General features: G+C 42.9%; 1 protein-coding gene across 4 annotated transcripts in view; it reads right to left on the bottom strand.

Moving 5' to 3' along the window:
• The window catches only part of NRG3 (neuregulin 3), a 1,047,305-nt gene extending 1,028,416 nt beyond the window's left edge, over window positions 1-18,889 (bottom strand). For all 4 annotated transcript variants that reach the window (XM_042908760.1, XM_042908761.1, XM_042908762.1 and 1 more), the window contains exon 1: window positions 18,052-18,889. In XM_042908760.1, coding sequence (XP_042764694.1) covers window positions 18,052-18,889 — 838 coding nt within the window. The remainder of the gene's footprint in view (window positions 1-18,051) is intronic.
• Window positions 18,890-19,529: the final 640 nt, after the last annotated feature.

Here is a 19,529-nt window from a genome sequence, read left to right as displayed (position 1 = left end):
ACATCCAGATGGCCAGCCGACACATGAAAAAATGCTCAACATCACTCATCATCAGGGAAATACAAATCAAAACCACCATGAGATACCACCTCACACCTGTCAGAATGGCTAACATGAACAACTCAGGCAACAACAGATGCTGGCGAGGATGCAGAGAAAGAGGATCTCTTTTGCATTGTTGGTGGCAATGCAAGCTGGTGCAGCCACTCAGGAAAACAGTATGGAGGTTCCTCAAAAAACTAAAAATAGAACTACCCTACGACCCAGCAATTGCACTACTTAGGCATTTATCCATGGGATACAGGTGTGCTGTTTTGAAGGGACACATGCACCCCCCATGTTTATAGCAGCACTATCAACAATAGCCAAAGTATGGAAAGAGTGCAAATGTCCATTGACGGATGAATGGATAAAGAAGATGTGGTATATATATACAATGGAGTATTACTCGGCAATCAAAAAGAATGAAATCTTGCCATTTGCAACAACATGGATGGAACTTGAGGGTGTTATGCTAAGTGAAATTAGTCAGTCAGAGAAAGACAAAAATCATATGACTTCACTCATATGAGAACTTTAAGAGACAAAACAGATGAACATAAGGGAAGGGAAACAAAAATAATATAAAAACAGGGAGGGGGACAAAACAGAAGAGACTCATAAATATGGAGAACAAACTGAGGCTTGCTGGAGGGGTTGTGGGAGGGGGGGATAGGCTAAATAGGTAAAGGGCATTAAGGAATCTACTCCTGAAATCATTGTTTCATTATATGCTAACTCATTTGGATGTAAACTTTAAAAAATAAAAAATAAAATTAAAAAATAAAAAAAATTTTTTTAAGAAATATTTTAACATAAAGTGCAAAAGAATAGCTAAAAGAGTTATTAGAGTATGTATAATTTCATTTTTTTTTATTTTTTTTAATGTTTATTTATTTTTGAGACAGAGAGAGACAGAGCATGAACAGGGGAGGGGCAGAGAGAGAGGGAGACACAGAATCTGAAACAGGCCCCAGGCTCTGAGCTGTCAGCACAGAGCCCGACGCGGGGCTCGAACTCATGGACCGTGAGATCATGACCTGAGCCGAAGTCAGACGCTTAACCGACCAAGCCACCCAGGCGCCCCTATAATTTCATTTTTGTAAAAAAAAATACAGAGCAAAAAAATTAGGTTAATATTCAAGAGGAAGATAACAGTAATTATCTCTGGGTGGTAGAACTACATGGCCTTTATTTTCCTTACTGTTTATGTTTTCCAATTTTCTATGGTGAACATGTTCTATATAATAATACAGAGAAAGGTGCTGCAAAAAATGATGAAATATTTACACTAGCCACCTTGAGTTTGAGTTAAATGTCACTCTGGCTCATGGCTCAGAGCTGTGTTCTAATCCAATGGATGGAACCACATTCTGACATCAAAATCTTCATATGAACCAACATGCTAGGAAATAATGCCTTACATTAAGATATACAATAGTGCCAGGGTGCCTGGTGGCTCAGTCGGTTAGGCATCTGACTCTTGATTCCAGCTTAGGTCATGATCTCATGGTTGGTGGGTTTGAGCCCTGCATCAGGCTCTGCGCTGACAGTGTGAGCCTGCCTGGGATTCTGTCTCCCTCTCTCTCTGCCTCTCCCCTGCTCACTCGCACTTGCTTGCGCTCTCTCTCAAAATAAATAAACATAAATAAAATAAGTAAGTAAGTAAGTAAAATAGTGCCTTAGAGATACCATTTCTTAGTCCTCTGTTCTTGTAACACTTCAGCAAGTAGGAATTCTGTTTAATTAAGGGAGAAAGGCACTGTGGTCACATCTAGAACTGAATGAATTTATTTATACTTCCAAATGAAATATTTTGTGTGTTATCAGTAATTCTTCCCAGCTTTCTCATAACTCTGTCTTTGAAATCCATTTACTTTCATATGTATAATAATACACACATTTCATTATATATATATATATATACACATATATATACACACACACTTCATTATATATATACATATTTCATCACACACCACACTTCACAATAACTGGCCTACAACTTGCTACAGCTCTACATCTGTCAGGGGAAGGATAAGACTTTTTTTTTTTTTTTAAGTTGTTAACAAGCAGAGTTCGCCAGACATAAGGACATAACCAAGTCCAACCTATGTAGCACACTGAAACACTGCTATTAGTAAATGCTGAAATGCCAAATATCCCACCAAAAGTAGACTAATGAAAAAAAAACAGGGTGGGGTGGGAGATAAAGTGAGAGAGTTGGGGGGCGGTAGGCAGCAGAATTAGGAATTCAAAAATTCCACTAAGACTTTAATCTCAAATTAAGAATTTGGCCTCAGGGAATCTGTGCCACAGAGAGACTCAGGGAATGTCTTGTCCAACAGCTTTACTCACAGAAGAAACTGTGATTTCAGAGACTGAGGGAATAGTCTACCCTGAGGTCTCAAACAACTGAGTGGCAGAAAAGGGCCTGTATCCCCAAACCAGGTCCAGTGGCCTTCCCACTGGGCCTTAATTACTTTTCTCCCTTTTAAAACTACTCTTCTAATTACCCTACTTTTAATTTTCTTTGGAAGCAAAGAAAAAAAAATGTAACAATTAACAAGATTGAGCCAAGGAACATAAACTTCCCTGAGGTAAGATTCTCCCACCTCTCTCTGTCTCCATGGAAATCACCTCCTGTTCCTCAGCTTCCTCTGCTCACAGTTTGCAAAATGGCAGAGCATCAGAGAGGAAGTGGTAGACTGGGCATACAGAGATTTAAAAAAAAAAAAAAAAAAAAGCCTGGACGATATCCAGAGGCTTCAGAGTCGTTACTTAGCTATAAAAGTGGGGTATACTGCTAATGCCACACTGCTACCCACACCGAACCTTAGGTGGATGGTAGGATGGTCTGGAAGCTGAGCCACACAGTCCATTCTCCAAACAAGCTTCTGGGAATAGCTGTACTTCTTTGAATCTCTCTCTCCCCTGGCACATGGCAACTAACCTTCTTCATCAAAAGCAAAAATATTCTCGGACATCCAAATAGCCTGATTTTCCTGGCACAAATGCACCTCCATTTTGGGAAGATCCAGAATGATTGCATATAACTGATAGCTGAAGATTAAAGTGGACTTCCTGGCACAGCAGTGAAAAGAAATTGATGGAACAGCTAAGGGTACTCGTCCCAAAATGTAGCATGTGTAATTTATTTTTATGCAATTCATTTCCTACCTTGTAGCTACTATCTGGAGGAAAGAAAGCAGTTCTAGTAGAGGAAACAGATGATTTCATTTGGCAAAGTAATAATGTCTGGGGAAATGTGAGAAAATTCAGTGGCAAATTTCAGCCAAGTGTTTGAGCTTAAAAGTATTGGTGGCCAAAGATCACCCTTCTCTATAGCTTGCTCGCAAAGGGACTCTCCTGTCAGTACAAAGGGATCACTGCCCAGCAATTTAATTCAATTTTCACAATGGGAGTGTAGTACCTAAAGACTTTCTGTACCTGGCAGTTAAGGTCTTCAAACCCTAACACTTACATATGCAGCAATGTTATGGCACCCAGGATGAGAACACACGTATTCACTGTGAACAACATTTAGCAATTGCACTAATCCATTGTAGAGTACAAGGGAGCTGAGAGTTGCAAATTAGATAATATGTTTGATAGGTGTTGTTATGTATGTGGATTAAGCGACACAATGCAAACATCATGAGAAGGGTTAATTTTGAAAAAGTGTCAGCCATCCATAAAGCTTTGTTCCGATGAAAATGTATTGTGCTTGTTCAGTATCTTTTCAACATCAGTGCCCAAAGCAAGCATCTGCTGTTGTGCAGGGGCCTTACCGTTGGTAGCACCATTTTAAAAAATTAAGGGTTTCTTTTTTTTTAATTTTTTTTTAACATTTATTTATTTTTGAGACAGAGAGACAGCATGAATGGGGGAGGGTCAGAGGGAGAGGGAGACACAGAATCCGAAACAGGCTCCAGGCTCTGAGCTGTCAGCACCGAGCCCGATGCGGGGCTTGAACTCACAGACTGCGAGATCATGACCTGAGCTGAAGTCGGACGCTTAACTGACTGAGCCACCCAGGCGCCCCAAAAATTAAGGGTTTCAAAGTGAAAACAAACTTTGCAAGTTTCTCCCTTCCCCTACTCCACATAGCTGAACCACTCCTGCTCCTAGCCACTCCAACTAGCCTAAAGGCATAAACGTCTCCTCGCCATTCTAGAAGAGAACTGTTCAGACGCCAGCCCAGACCCTGCGGAGTTCAGCGCTGAGAGCCTACAGAAGGTATCAGGCAGGAAGACTGTGCTTCGTAAACAGCATGTTTTGCTGGACCTTTTTTCTTTAGGGTTAACATTTTTGTGTTATCTAGTCATTTAGAAGTAATAGAGCTCTTTAGACTTTTACAACACTCAGCCATTTGCAGTGCATTGTAGGAAACGGCATTTCATTATTTGTCATAAATTACTCAGAGCTGCTCATGATGAAAGATGAGCACCAGTGTGGTACCACAGAAGGTCACTCAGAAGCTTACAAAACCAAGTGAAGGGGAAACACAGATTTGATACTGACTTTGTTAAGATCCCATCTACAGCTATGCTGCTTTCCTTTCAAAGATATCTTCTGATCAAATACACAAAGACCCAAACAAATAACTGCAAAAGGCACCTTTATCTAAGTCAAAAAAAAAAAGAAAAAAGATAAACTGAAAGTAAGGCAAGTAAATAACACTAGTATATGTCAGCTGGTTTCTTATAAAGGTTGACATCAGTGAAAATTATCTGATCAGTGAAAAACAGAGGAGAGACGATGTGGGCTATTAATACTGATGTAACATTCATGCTTACAATGGTGTTATAGCCCCTCTATCTGGTAACAATGAACAACCAAGTAAGCTGGCAAGAGTGATGAATGTGATTCTCATCTGAAGGTTCTTTATACTAAACAAAGGCGGGCAGCACAATAATTTTAGCTGTTGGATACGTAGAAGAAGGGATGTAGTTCTTTTCTAGGACAGGGGCTCCGGCAGGCCAAGGGAGAGCCTCATCTTACACACAGCCATCCTCAGAACCATCTCGAAGCAGCAGTGCCTCCCCTCCCTCTTTCCCCACCGTGTGATGAGATCAACAGTGCCATTGCCTTTTAATTGCCATGGGATGTCAGCATTCAATCCAAAAAGGTGTTGACAGTAGCTTCCGGAAAGAGGACCTCACAGGGGTGATGCGGCGATCAATTCATAAAGTACTTTTTGCCTCTGAAAATTCTCAAGGCAGTCACTTTTTAAGTAAAATCAAGAGTTTCTGCTGGCTATTCTCCTTGTATCTTGCAAATTTTTAGATATTCGAAAGCTACTATTTTGAGGTTAAATCTGTGTTGATATGACTATGCAAAAAAAAAAAAAAAAAACTAAACATTTTTAAACACACCCATTCTTTTCCTCCTTGCAGCACTCTGAAGAGGTGCTGGAAGGAAGTCACTACTTAAATATATTCAGCACAAATCACAGACCATATCTTTAAATGCTTTGGGAAAAATTAGCCTTGGAGAACCTTCACAACTTGCTGCTTGCTTCTCCCTCCAAGTCATCCTGGAGACCTTGCATCTTCTGAAAATATCAGATATTGTGCCACTTGCTTGCACCAACCCTGACTGTTGTTTCCCATAGCAGCCTAGCCATGTCCTCTCAAACCCTCCCTCCTTAATCAGACCTTGTCCTAAGGAAAAGATGATGCTGCCTCACTAATTCCAAGACAGACCCTCTCTGCCCATCAGGCCAGACCCCTCACTGGCTTCCACACAAAGGGGTGCATGCACACTTCTAACTTTGTTAATTCCCTCTTGGCCCCATTTCTCCACTTCTCTGCCTAAACAAATTCTCCACTGAAATCACTTATGTCTGCTTTCATCACTACTTCCTGAAATGGCCTAATACACTTTTTCAGTCGGAATCATACACTTTGGCACTTGACCATTCTCTGGTACATCTGTTCTGGTCTTCCCAACAAAACCATAAATGTAGACAATGAATTATCTTTCTTATGGGTCGTGCACTCGAATGCTGCAGAACTGTGATACAATCACTATTAGGATACAAGTATGGTTCTACTTGTAAGTAAAGCGTGAGATGTATGTAAGATGCGTGTAAGATGTGTAAGATGTGTGAAAAGTGTGGTAGCTCATGCTGCATCAGAAACACTCCTGATATGGGTGAAAGAAAATCTTATTTAGTATAAACACAAGTGGGGCACCTGCGTGGCTCAGTTGGTTAAGCATCGACTTTGGCTCAGGTCATGATCTCACGGTTTTTGAGTTCGAGCCCCACGTCGGGCTCTGTGCTGACAGCTCGGAGCCTGGAGCTTGCTTCAGATTCTGTATCTCTGTCTCTCTCTGCCCCTCCTCCACTTGTGCTCTATCAAAAATAAATAAAATGTAAAAAAAAAAAAAAAAAAAAAAAAAAAAAAAACACAAGTACCCACTCAGAAAGCCTTAAATTGAAAAAGAATGTGGGTATCTTGCATGGAGTCTCACTAAGGCAGGATCCCGAGAACAAAAGGAAGCTGCTAAAGCCAGAAAGACCCTCTTCACACCTGTTAGACTGTGTGGCATGAACAACAAACACAGCATTATGATCCACTGGAAAAATCCACACACGCAGGCCACCACCCTGGTAGCATGAACTGAACTCCAAAGGAATGATCTGAAAGATTTCTCTTCTATTTTTAAGTTTGTATTGATATATAGAGCTTGATGAATTTTGACCAATAGAACTCACCCATGTAATTAACACCCAGATCAAGAAGCAGATAATTATCATTATCTTAAAGCCTCATATCATGGGTCTCTCCATTCACTACCTGCCACTTCCCCAAAAGACTCACTACCTTGACCTCTAACATTCAACATTATATTAACAGAGTCCTACTTTTGTTCTGACTCTTTCCGTTCACCAATGTATTTGTGAGCTAGCCTAAAAGATTTTGAGCACAATTCGTCACCAAAGATTTATGTTCTCTACAAGTCACTACTGTCCATCGGCCTATGGAATTTATCTATCTGTAGTGGAACCACCTAACATTAGTAGAATAAGTATCTTATGATTCTGTGAGAGGTTTACAGCATCTAGAAAATGTTTGAACTAGTCATCCCACCTGTTCTCATTTGACCTCAGCCTTCCTTCTAAGACCAACCACTTCAAACTAGCCTTTGTATTCTGCTTTCATGTGATCCTTAAAACAGACCAGATAATCGGTCTATACATATACACAACTGATTGACTTCTACTGCCTATGTCCATCCCAAGATACACTACCAAAGACTGCCCAACATCTGCAGGCTGCAAGAGCCATTAAGTAACTCATTAAACCTCCATCTTCTTCATACTTATAAGGTCAAGGTTAATAATCAAAAGCTCAAGGTAAGATACTCTGCCTTCAATAAGGCATTATTTCCCATGAGCAAATGAAATGCATTTATATGTCTACGCATGTGCATTTCACAGCAGGAATGCAACTCAGCCAACACTTTAATGCTGACACCACCAATCAAGACACAAATACTTGGACTGAAAAGAAAACAAAAACTTCACCAAGACCAATAATTGAACTGATTCATGGAACGTATTCTCTACTTTTCCAAAAGTTTAATAACTTCTAACCAGAGAGAGAATTTGTGACCGTTAAATAAGACAGAAAATACAGCAAAATACAATGGAATTAAGCAGCATTCCCATTCCACAATCCAGAAATCACCACCATTAACAATGTGGTATACTTCCTTTGAATATAGTTACTGTATACATTAAATCCATCTATTAATCTGCATAGCTTAATAGAATTGGAACTTTATATAATTTTCTATCCAAAGTTTTAGACAATTTATACTAAACACTTTACAGTATATTTTAAATTATTAAAAATACAATTTAAAAGTTTTGTGAATCTATCACACGGCCAAAGTAAAATTTACTTTATTTATAATTTATTTCATTTTAACCTAAACCATATAAATTTGCATTCACTTGCCAAATATTTGGCTACAGAATTTAAGGCTTTTCACTAAATTTCTGTTACCTTTCTTATGAAAAACCACACCCAACTTACACACTGCAATGTTTCCATTTGAGTTTATTTATTATGGAATGAGAACATAAAGCCACATGTGAAACAATCCAAGTGCAGATTTCTCATGGATATGTAAGTATATGCTACCTTAAACTTGCCCACAACTTCTCCAACAAGCATTGTTTTTAAAGTGACTTATCTTTAAGGAGTATATCCAAAGTAAACAACTTAGTTCTCACAGAAACCACAATTAATTCATGGGTTTGCATCCTGTTGGAATACATTACCTCATTACAGTAACAAGAACAAGCATAAATAGATTTAGATACAACTACGACTTGGTAAACACACCTCTCATTTGGTGAAGGCTGACACCCAATGAACTGGGGCTGTTCAACATGAAAGGGGCATTGGTGAGTTTTTCAATCCAGAAATAGAATCCCATACAGAAAAGTCAGTTAAATAGAATTCAGTCAAGATAGTGTATAATATAAACATTTCTGCACTCCATTTTTACTTTTTCATTCCTGGAGTCTAGATGTTGCCATCATGCCAAAAAATCTTTTGTTTATCAATTTGGAAAAGCAATCTCACTTCCCCTCTTCTTGATGAGTACAGCTGTCATTCTCAGTCTACATGATTCATTCATAGTCTGATGGGGATTTTGACAAGGCAGGTTCCCTCACATTACAGTATTCCTATCCTTCAGCATGACTATTCAAAGACTGTAATAAACCAATCTTGGGATTTGACCAATTCCTGTTTTCTTTTCGTAAGTTTGCAGAAATAGAAATCCCAATCATCTTTCACTTTAACCAACAGAATGGTTCTTTTCCTTAGAGATCCTTGCTAGACAGAAATGTCAAAGAAGTAAGCAGTGACTGGAGTCCAGCATGGGGTGTTCCTCGCAGACTATCAGAGTCTCACCAATGTTACTCTTCTTTGGAGTACTGGCTAAAAAGTCAAGGGTGGGTACCCTGGAGTATAGTTCCAAGAGGGAATACAGATGCTCTGCAGGAGACACTACATGGTACAACACCCGATATTTATCTGTTAGGGTTGGTAGTTCAGTCTGTAGGACCGCAAGGCTATGAATCCAAATGTTCCCTGATACATTTCCATTGGTCAGTCTCAGCATATGATGCAGTAACTACCATAATCAAGAGCAAGTTTGGAATGGTCAGAGAAGACTATTTTGGCTGGATATTAGGAAGCAGAGAAATAAAGTCTGTAGCTGTTCTTTATCATTGGTCTACTGAATCACCAACAAGCAGCCACAGGACAAAAGAGAAGATCGAGGAATACAAGTTTAGAGAATACATTCTTTAGCTTTTGTTGAAACATCCCCTAAATTTCTCCTTGGACTGAAAACCAGGACAATTTCTCTGGTTTAAAAGGCTCCCTTTGGGACACCTGGGTGGCTCAGTTGGTTGAGCATCTGACTTCCACTCAGGTCAGGATCTCACGGTTCATGAGTTGGAGCCCTGCATCCGGCTCTCTGCTGTCAGCTCAGAGCCCGCTTCAGATCCTCTGTCCCTCTCTCTGCCCCCTCCCCATTCATGCTCTCTCTCAAAGATGAATAAACATTAAAAAAAAAAAAAAAAAGGTTCCCCTTTACTACAGCAAAAAAAAAAAAAAAAAAAAAAACAGATATAGAGCAAATATGTCATTTGTGGAGTTTACGAAGCCAAATGCCACTGTCCCTGAGCTAAGGGCTTGAAAGAAGCCATGTACACAGACATGGACACATTCTTACTAATGGATTAGGATTTGGGGTAGGGAGAGATTACCTGTAAAAGAATATCATTCGGTTTTCCTGATCCTTCAAACTATGCCACTTAGCAGGTCCTTCGCAAATTAACAGAACCACTCCAGGCCAGGTTCAAGTACCTGCATGAGTGAGACAATCATACCTAGGCCACTGGCCGAGATGATTGTCTTTGTGTCCTTGATTCAATCAATAAATAAGACAATAAATAGGGCAATAAATAAATATGTAAAGTGCTTGCTCTCCTGGCACACAGTAAAATTCCACAAATAGCAACTCTCATTGTTATTTGCTGAATTCTCAAGCCCATTCCAAGACTGAGCTTCTGTGAAGAATTCTTCTGCACTTCTACAAGCAAAAATCATGGCACGGAAACCAACAGAGCCTGATCCTAAAACGATGATAAGACTGGGATTTTTCTCTTAGTAAAGTTCTAACTCACTGGCAATTCACAGGAAGATCATGACTACGATCACATGTAGTCATGGGATGTGTATCATAAGAGGCAGGCTAATATGTTCAGGAATTCTTATCAAACATTTAGCATAAAAATTCTATTAACTCTGGCTCTAATGTACTCATGCTAAAATAGCTGCACACATTCAGATGATCTTATTTATTTTCCTAATGCTCTTTTAGCCTACATTGTATCCATGATACGCACTATCACTTCTAAGAAGAGAAAATCTTATCACTGGAAGCTGCTAAACTTCTATTATTAAACTTAATTCTCAATTCAGTTTGCAGGCTTGTTTCTGACTCGTCTCTTTTTATGCCTGGGAATGGCAAAACCTATGATTTACTTACACGCACCAACCTGTCTTGAAAAATAAAAGCTTGTAACAAAAAAGTAAACTTTGAAATATAATTGAGGATTACGTTTCCAACAAACACAGGACCAGATGTTTTCAAAATGCTAACAGTAAAGTTCCCCAAAGTGCAAAGGTATACATCTAAAAGAGCTCTTTGATGGATCCGAGCAACCTATCAATCCTCTGGGGCTTAATTCACAGTAACTTCTAAGAAAAGAGGGGAACAGAATGCAATGCAGAGATCGCCTGTTTTTACTGAAGTTCTCTCCAAACTCCAAAGACTCAATGACAATAAGACAGTGTGGGAATGAAAACAAAGAGAGGCATAGGGCATTTTTTTCTTTCATCAAGAAACCTAAAGATTTCTGTAAATTTCAGGTTTCCAGATAACCCAACAATCTCACTCATATCCCACCCCCCCAAACTTCAGTTCCTCTCTTTGATAAATGCATGTCCAAAATAAGCGTTTAAAAAAAGCACACCAAGCAAAGGGTGAGAAATGGTGGGCTCCAGTTTGTGGAATAGACAAAATTTCCAAGGTGATTTGAGGTAGATTTCCACACCATATTCTACTGTGTGTGCCAGGGTATCCGAGAGGAATACAGAAAGATCCAAGGGCATACAAGAACAATAATCTCTCATTGTGATAAAATATCCCTCAAGCTAGGTAGCAAACTAGCTCCAATATCTCAACTGAATTCAACAGCCTGATGTGTTCTTGGAGGAAAATAGCCAGTCTATCCACTTACCATTTCTCTGGACATATAAACAGTAGAGCGTTTTGCAGCTTACATACCCTTTTACAAGTGGTATAGGAGGCAGGTAATTATCATGACCCTCATTATCCCAGTAAAGGAAGTTAAGGTTCAGAGAACAATGGTTCTTTGAGGTTGCAGACTTATCACTAGATTTAAGGCTATGGGTTTTGCTTTTGTTTTTGTTTTGTTAATGCAAATCTTTGTCACCGTCACAAAAAGTAGTCACTTTCTTAACCTAGCTCCGCTTAGCCAGCTGACTGTCACCACCCGTCCAGCAAGATGAACCCTGCTGGGCCCTCCTGTCTGGTTGAAAAGGCCACCAGGGAAGCTCCAAGAAGCACACACACCTCTGTGACCAACTTTTGGGGCAGCCGGGGCAACAAACCTGTTTATGCCAGTTGCTCTTACTGTAATTATGCGATTGACTTAAATTTGTTGGAAGCCACTGACATATGATTGTGGAAATGAAACAGAACTCTAGTTTCTATTGAAACATAGTTGAATGCTTTGTAGAAACTCCAAATGGTGAGTTGTTTACAAAAAAATAAAATAAAATAAAAGTTATTTGAATTGCATGGGCAAGAAGACTAGAAAAGATACCCAGGGCAAGGAAAATAGTATAATGCCCATACACAATCTGGTTCAGATTCCTCCACCAGTGTCTTCAAAGAAGAAAGAGGTAATTAGAGGTACAGTTTATGAAAAAAGAAAAGAAAAGCAAGGAAAAGAAACAGATGCTAAAGCTCAAACTTATCGACACATCTTCAAGAAAAAGCTCTGCCCCTAGATCAACATATGTGAGAAAGCTTTATTTTAACTCTCTGCTTCTTAAACTATTACTTTTCTAGACTTCTTAAATTAACCAATTAACTACCAGCATTGCGGTGCCCCAAACTGATGTTCAATAAATAACATGATGTTATCATGTTCAACTGTACCATTGTTTTGTGGAATCACACAACAAGCGATTCCACATACAAGTCAAAATTTGTATGATTTGTATACCAATTTTTGTATACCAATAAATGGCCATGAGGCTTCAGCCGAGTTTTTGGAATCCTTAAATTTTTTTCTACATTTAAAAAATAAAGCACAAAGGGCGCCTGGGTGGCTCAGTCGGTTGAGCATCTGACTTGGGCTCAGGTATTGATCTCACAGTTTGTGAGTTCAAGCCCTGCACTGGGTTCTGTGATGACACTTCAGAGTCTGTTTGGGATTCTCTCTCCTTCTCTTGCTTTCTCATTCTCTCTGCCCATCCCCCACTCACACTCTCTCAAAATAAACTATAAATAAATAACGCACCAAGACAGTTTACTAACTCAACTGCATAAATGAGTAGACTTCTTTTCTTAACTTTCTACATCAACTTAATCTAAGATCATCTTACCTGGAAGGCTGACTTCTATAACAACTTGAAATGACCCGGAGATGTTAAGAATACCAAAGAAAAATTTTAAAGACTACTGTTTATACTATAATCTAAGAAATAAAGGGATTAAAAAAAAATCGGAAGTCTGTAAGGAATCTTCAAAAGAGCCATTATTCAACAGGAATAAGAGAAGTCCTAATGAAACAGTGGCAAAGATGGAAAATCAAAGAATCTATCCTAAAACTTCCATTAATAATTACACAAATACAAAACACCTACTTTGGTAGGTTTTCATCCAGATATAACAAGACTTTAAACAGGGTATTCCCTGGCCCTTTCAATATGTATATGGTTCTGGAGGAAATGCTTTTCTGAGTATAGACAAGAAAAACTTCTGGGATCTCAAAATGTCTCAGTGGTATTTGTCAACCCAGTATGGCTCTGCCTCACCCAACACAAAAGTCTAATGATAAAAACAGACTCAAAGGGAGAAAAATGAATTTCCATTCTATTTACAAGCAATTCAAATGCCTTTTACAGACTTAGATTTATGGCTCTTCCCTTGTTCTTATATATTTCAGGGCCAACTTTCATGTTCCATTTTCAACATCCCAGATAGAATATCAAGATATGCTTGGCACTGGATACCAGAGGCTATGAGGAAAGAATTTCTACAAAAGAAGCAAGTTGAAAATCTGCCTCCTTCTCATTGTGGTGTGGAGAGGAGGAAGAGCTGGGGGAAGTATTCCCAAGGGAAGAGAGGTCCTGTTCATCTGCACGCCGGACCTCCCAGGACGGCACTGTGTTCACACTCTGCCCCAGTACTCTTGCTTCTGGCCCAGCTTGGATTTAGAAAGTTGGCTTCTTTAGTAACAGAGAGAAGTCCCCACAAACCAGCTTCTATCGTTTATCTGCTGAGGTTTTTCCCTTTCCGATGAGTTTGTGGTTCAACACCGTGTTCAAAAAAGGCTATCCAGGAAACAGAGCACAAATACTAAAGGTGGCTGGATTCACCCATCAACCCTGCAAAAGGTACTTTCAATTAGTAACAGCATTCCCAACCCCTTATCTCAGTCATGGGGAACTGAGAGGAAGGCTTAAACCACCCTAAGACCAACCTAAAAATGGCTCTAGAAAGAGCTTTGCCAGTTCTATGCCCACACCTGCCCCTGCCCTGTGTTTCTTGTGTGTGTGAGGATGATGAAGCACAACATAAGTTGTCCAAAGGGCAAAACATACAGTGTAACTGATTAAAGCAGAAAAGTCTCATAATCTTATATTAAGGCCAACGAAATCAAAGCATACTCAGGTTGCAGCACGTGCTCCTAAAAAAGTTCTCAATTGGATTTCATAATAAATACTGACCTCGAGCTCCTAATCCTCTCACAATGGCTACTGCACATGACTGGGGCCCACACCTGCTCTGTTGGAGTTCCTCTGAAGGATTCAATTCATGTGTACAAAAGACAATACGTAGGAGTAACTTCATTTAAACAAATTATACCTAAGGCTGCTATAAAACAACTAAGAGTACTCTTACTGAAAGACTAAATGTTTCTAAAAGAACAGACAGGAAGATACTCTGTTATCAATGGCAGTCTTCAAAATTACAACAGGTATGATTAGGTAAAGTTTTACTTAAATAGACTTGGTTATATTAAAATTACCCACATAGCATGTTGACACATCAAGGATACATTTTACATTTATCTCTTCACTAACTACACTATTTGAGATTCGTGATCTTACTTACTGTAAATACTATACACCTTCCAAACAGGACCCAAAAACTACCCAATTAAAAGTGGTTCTTTGTATTTGAATTTAGCCAATGACTCTGGACTTTTAACTGTGAAAACAGTGCTTCCTGCTGAGTAAAATAACAATCCAGACTTGTATTGACAACATTCTACATATAAGTTTCAAGTCTAAAAATAGAATTCAATGTGCTGTTAAAAGGCTGTTTGTACACTAGTCAAAATCACTGTTCTACTGTCTGTAGTAAATCTCCTTTCAGCTTGAAAAATCTGTGAACTAATCAAAACTTTCAGAGGTAAAATGCTTCAAGGATGTTTTGATGAAATAATCTAGTGGCAACACATTTAAAATATTTGTTTCTAAAACATCTGAACCTAAAGCAAATTCCAGACAACCAACCGGGAACCCAAGTGACCCCAGTAACACTGAACAAAGTTTTGGTCCAGCTTATGGTCTAAAGGTTGGAGGGGAACAAGAGACTAGTCAACTTCAAGCCCTTCCTCTCCCTCTGTGTTTTAAGTTCAATCTTTCTTCATCTTTGATCCTACAGAAAATTAGAGTCTTCTAAACTGAGCCTGCCCCATAACAAAAACAGCTTTTGTTTTGCCTACTACCCATCAGCAAATGTGTTGATTCTAAAGTGAACCAGGCTTTTTTCCTCCAAAGATCTGTGTTGCCTTTACAGACAGAATCCTACTGAGTGACCTAACAGGAACACAGAGACATTCATTCTGTAAGCCCTGAGATGTTCAATTCAAGAGCAAGGACCCTGGCCATTAAAGAATTTGTGACTTAGTCTTGAAAAACCAGAGCCCTGTCCTTAGCTGTCCTCAGGTGCTACAACACAATTCATGACTTTCACTAAAACAAGAGGAAAAAGCAGGGAGAGAGGGAAGGAGGGAAGGAGGGAAGGAAGGAAGGAAGGAAGGAAGGAAGGAAGGAAAAAAACCCCAAAAATCTACTGAAGTCTAAAGGCAGGAAAGTAGGAAAAAGGGGAATTTCTCTCCTGGGAACTTTAGTAACATAATCAAAACAAATGAAAAATAAAATGCAAGATATTCAGGCCATTCTTCAGCCCACAGTAGCAGTGCTAATAATCCCTCAAAAAATCCTTATATCCTTTTGTTAATCATCTTACAATCTTGGACCAAAAATAAAAAAAAAATAAACTGTCCTTTTCTTTAAATTACCATAAAAACCTATCTAGTTAAATTCATCCTTAACAGAAACAACATAATCTTTCTTTCATTAAAATTTCCCTTGTTGATATATGCAAACCAGGTCAGTTTCTATTGGATTTGCATACTTGTGTTTTATCCCTTAATTCAACTCCTTACTGAAGGTTTAAAAAGAGCCAAGAGCTGGACCTCAGATACACATAAAACAAACACTGCTTATATGTCTAAGCGAACACTGACACCATTTACAGATTCTCCACCCCCTCCCTTTTCCTTGGGGCTGAGAGCCTTGTCAATAATCATTACTTATTAAACAGGCTGCCATTCCCTTCTACAAAATGTAGAAAAGGAGCATGGAGGGGTAGAAATAATTACCTTGGCCTTTTCTTTAAAGACCTCCGGAATGGGATGCAAGGAAATCAATTGAGGAAGAACATGAAATATCCCCCCCCCCCCAGGTGCAAGACTCCCCCCCTCCACCGGCACACCACATACACACACACATCCACAGTTGGGAAGTACACCCACACTCCATTATCCACACCAACTGCACCGAAAGATAAAAATCCGAGGTCTTCCGGATAGACACGTATATATTTTCAAACCACTGAGTATGTTCACACATACACTTGCACATCCTTTATGCTCCACAAAACTCAAGCTAGATTTCCTGAGAGAAGCCTCTAAACACCTCCTTGGAAAACATGCTCTCAAAAATGATTGCTTCAGCCAAAGGAGAGGGAAGCAGCAGGTTACCGGTTTGACTGCCATTCTGGTTTGTGGCAGATCCCCTCCTTCCCCTCTTCTCTCTGACTCCCAATTTATCTTTAGCTTATTTTTTCCCCCAGAGTACGGATATTAAGGAATTTTTCTCTTGGACCTTATCCACAAACACACTAAATCCTTTCTGTAAAAGTTTCAAGTGTTAAATAACACCCAGGGTGAGAGCACAGTTCAGGAAAATGAACTTCCAGATGACTGAAAGCATCCCAGGTATTTCTACTGAAGAGAAAATGATAAGCCCTCTTCCTTTCCTCTCCAGATGTTATAGCTCAAAACAGAAATATGATGGAAAGAGAGTATAGCCAGGCAGTTTTTGAAGAACGGGCTTGCACAGAACTTGAACTGGCAGGCTGGGGGTTTGTCCTAAATAACCTTCACAGGTTGCAAACTGTTTCCCATATCCTAATCAACAGTCAGATTGAAAAGCTTTCTAAAATTTCCTTAGAATAAGAGCAAGGTGGGGGGTGGGGTGGGAGGTCAATTAGTCACACAAAACATTTGAAAAGATACAGAGAAGAGATACACCATCCATACGAATAAATAGAGATCTATCACTCTTGAGGTAAACTGGCCAGTATGGGCAGCAATCGCCCTGTGGTTGAAGATGCCACATTCACAGAGTGACCGGTTTCAAAAGGGCTGGACGTTCTCCCCTGGAGTGCAGAGAACTATCCCATTCCTTATATTTTTCTGGCACAGAGGGAGGGGAGATGAGGTTCACACCCCACCTTTGGGAAACGAACAAAAGCAAATGCTTCACAGCGCTGAAAAAACTCCTCCTCCGTCAGGACCCTAGAGGCTGTAGCTCCGCAGGGCTCCCTTCCCATTTCCCCCTACTTAACTCACTCTGGGAGGCCAAAGAATCAATCTCTACACCTTGCAATGGCCATGGGCAGAGTGGGATCGGTTTAGCCCTCCGCCATGGATCGCCTCCTTTCCCTACCTCCCCCAATGGCTTCTAATTAACCCTTCCTGGTCCCTGCCCGGGTCAGGGCGGCTAGTAGTCCTACAGGTTCGTTCTATCGACATTTCCATCAAATATCACCCCCCGCCCCCCATCCACACACACACACCCACCCACATGGACACAACTTCCCTTTGTGGTTTAGCGTCGGTCAATTTGCATGTGCTTTTCTTTCTCGCCTTCCTACGGGCAGGGAAAGGGCTCAGTGCTTTTGGGAAGGCCCACCCCCCCGCCCCAGCTCTCAATAGGAGCCGGATCCGGGAGCTCACCAGCAGGTCTGCAGTGAGCACAGATCGCCCTCGCGTTAACCCTTTGAAGAGATCTGTTCTCATCTGGGACCCGCTGAAGTAGGCCGGGTGGAGCTTGACAACCTCCCTTCGCTTCCTAGCGCGCCCCCCACCCCCACCCCCACCCCCAACACTGACCCTGAACAGACCTACACCTTTCTCCTCCCTTGTGGCCAGTTTTAACTATCTCATTCACTGCTCCAAACCTGAAATAGGATGAAGGGTGGAGGATGCTAGAAGACAGGCGGCGGGGAGCAAAGACAGCAGGAGGGCAAAACGGAAACTCAGTAGTAAATCAGAGTTCAGACCAGGTGTACACTTACGAAATTTGGGGCTGGTGCTCGTTTCTGGCGCGGTGGTGGCAGAGGAGGAGGAAGACGAGGAGGAGGAGGAGGAGGAGGAGGGGGTGGCCGCATCCTGAAAGGGAGACAGAGTCCAGGACGGAGTGGAATCATGAAGGTAGGAGGAGGTAGCGTATGCCGCAGTGGGCCAGGAGGGCATTGCCTGGGTACTGGGGGTTCCTGGCACCGGGGGTCGGGAGCCCGGCGTGCTGCTACTGAAGAAGGGGGCCGTAGTGGACAGGACCGTCGGGGGGGCCGCAGTGTTTCGTGCGGTGGTGGAGCGCGGGCTGGCCCGGATGGGCACCCGGTGTCCGGGAAAGCGAGTGGGCGCCCGCGTGATGGTCGTCAGGCGGGTGCTAATCCGGTTGGGCGTCCTGGAAGAGGCGGCGCCGCCGGCGGAGGGGGTGGCGGGGGACGCAGTGGAAGTGGTCGTGGTGGTGGTCTCCATGGCCTTGGGGAACGAGCTGGGCTTGGAGAGGAAGAAGGGGTCCTGGCCCATCCCCTTGGAGTCCACCAGGTCGGTGGGCACGTATTCCTTGACGGAGCCCACCACGATCCATTTGAGGAGCATGAGGCTGAGCCCCAGGCCGATGAAGCCGATGAACAGAGGCACCACGCACAGCCACGTCTGCTGCCGGTTCCACACGATGCAGTCGCTACAGCGTAACTCCCGGGGGGGCTCGGCCGCCCCTTCGCCGCCGCCGTCCGGGCCCCCGCCCGCCGCTGCCGCCGCCGCAGCCGCCGCGGTGCCCTCCTCGGCCGAGGCGGCGGCTGCCGAAGCGGCTCCAGGTGGCGAGGCAGCGGCCGCACCTTCACTCATCCTAGGAGCCGGTCTTCACCTCCGCCCCCCCGAGGGCCGCGCCAGAGGCATGGGGCCGCGCGGGCCGGGCGCGGGCGCGGGCTCCGGCGGCGGCGGCGGCGGCGGCGGCGGGCTCGGGCGCAGGCAGCGGCCGCGGCGGCCGCATGCAAATCGGCTCCCTGCCCCCACGCCCCTCCCCCCGAGAGGCGGGCGGCGGGCGGGGAGGAGAGGAGCGGGGGAGGGGACGCGGGCCGGGGAGGGGGCGGCGAGGAGCGCGGAAGAGGGGCGAGACGGGCCCCCGGCGCCGCCGGCCGGTCAGGGAGCGGCTGGACGCCTCTGCAGCCCGCCAAGCGGCCTCCTGCGCGCCGGGGCCCCGCGCCTGCTGTTGCTGTTGCTGTTGCTGCTGCCGCTGCTGCTGCTGCTGCTGCTGCTGCTACTGCCGCCGCCGCCGCCGCCGCCGCCGCCGCTGCTGCTGCTGCCGCCGCTGCCCGCCGCCTGCCTGCGCCCCAGCCGCGCCGGCATCCTCGGGGCGCCGCGCCGGGCCCGCTCCCCGGGGCGCCCGCCCGCGCCGCCGCTGGGCCTCGGCCGCCTTCAGGGGCCGAGCCGACCGGCCGCGGGATGCCAGGCGCCGGAAAGCCGCATTCCGACACAGGGGGCCGTC

The sequence above is a fragment of the Panthera leo genome, chromosome D2 (genome assembly GCF_018350215.1).
Source record: "Panthera leo isolate Ple1 chromosome D2, P.leo_Ple1_pat1.1, whole genome shotgun sequence".
NCBI classification, from domain to species: domain Eukaryota; kingdom Metazoa; phylum Chordata; class Mammalia; order Carnivora; family Felidae; genus Panthera; species Panthera leo.
The sequence above is the reverse complement of the archived record's forward strand: the minus strand, read 5'-3'. Positions and strand labels throughout refer to the sequence as shown.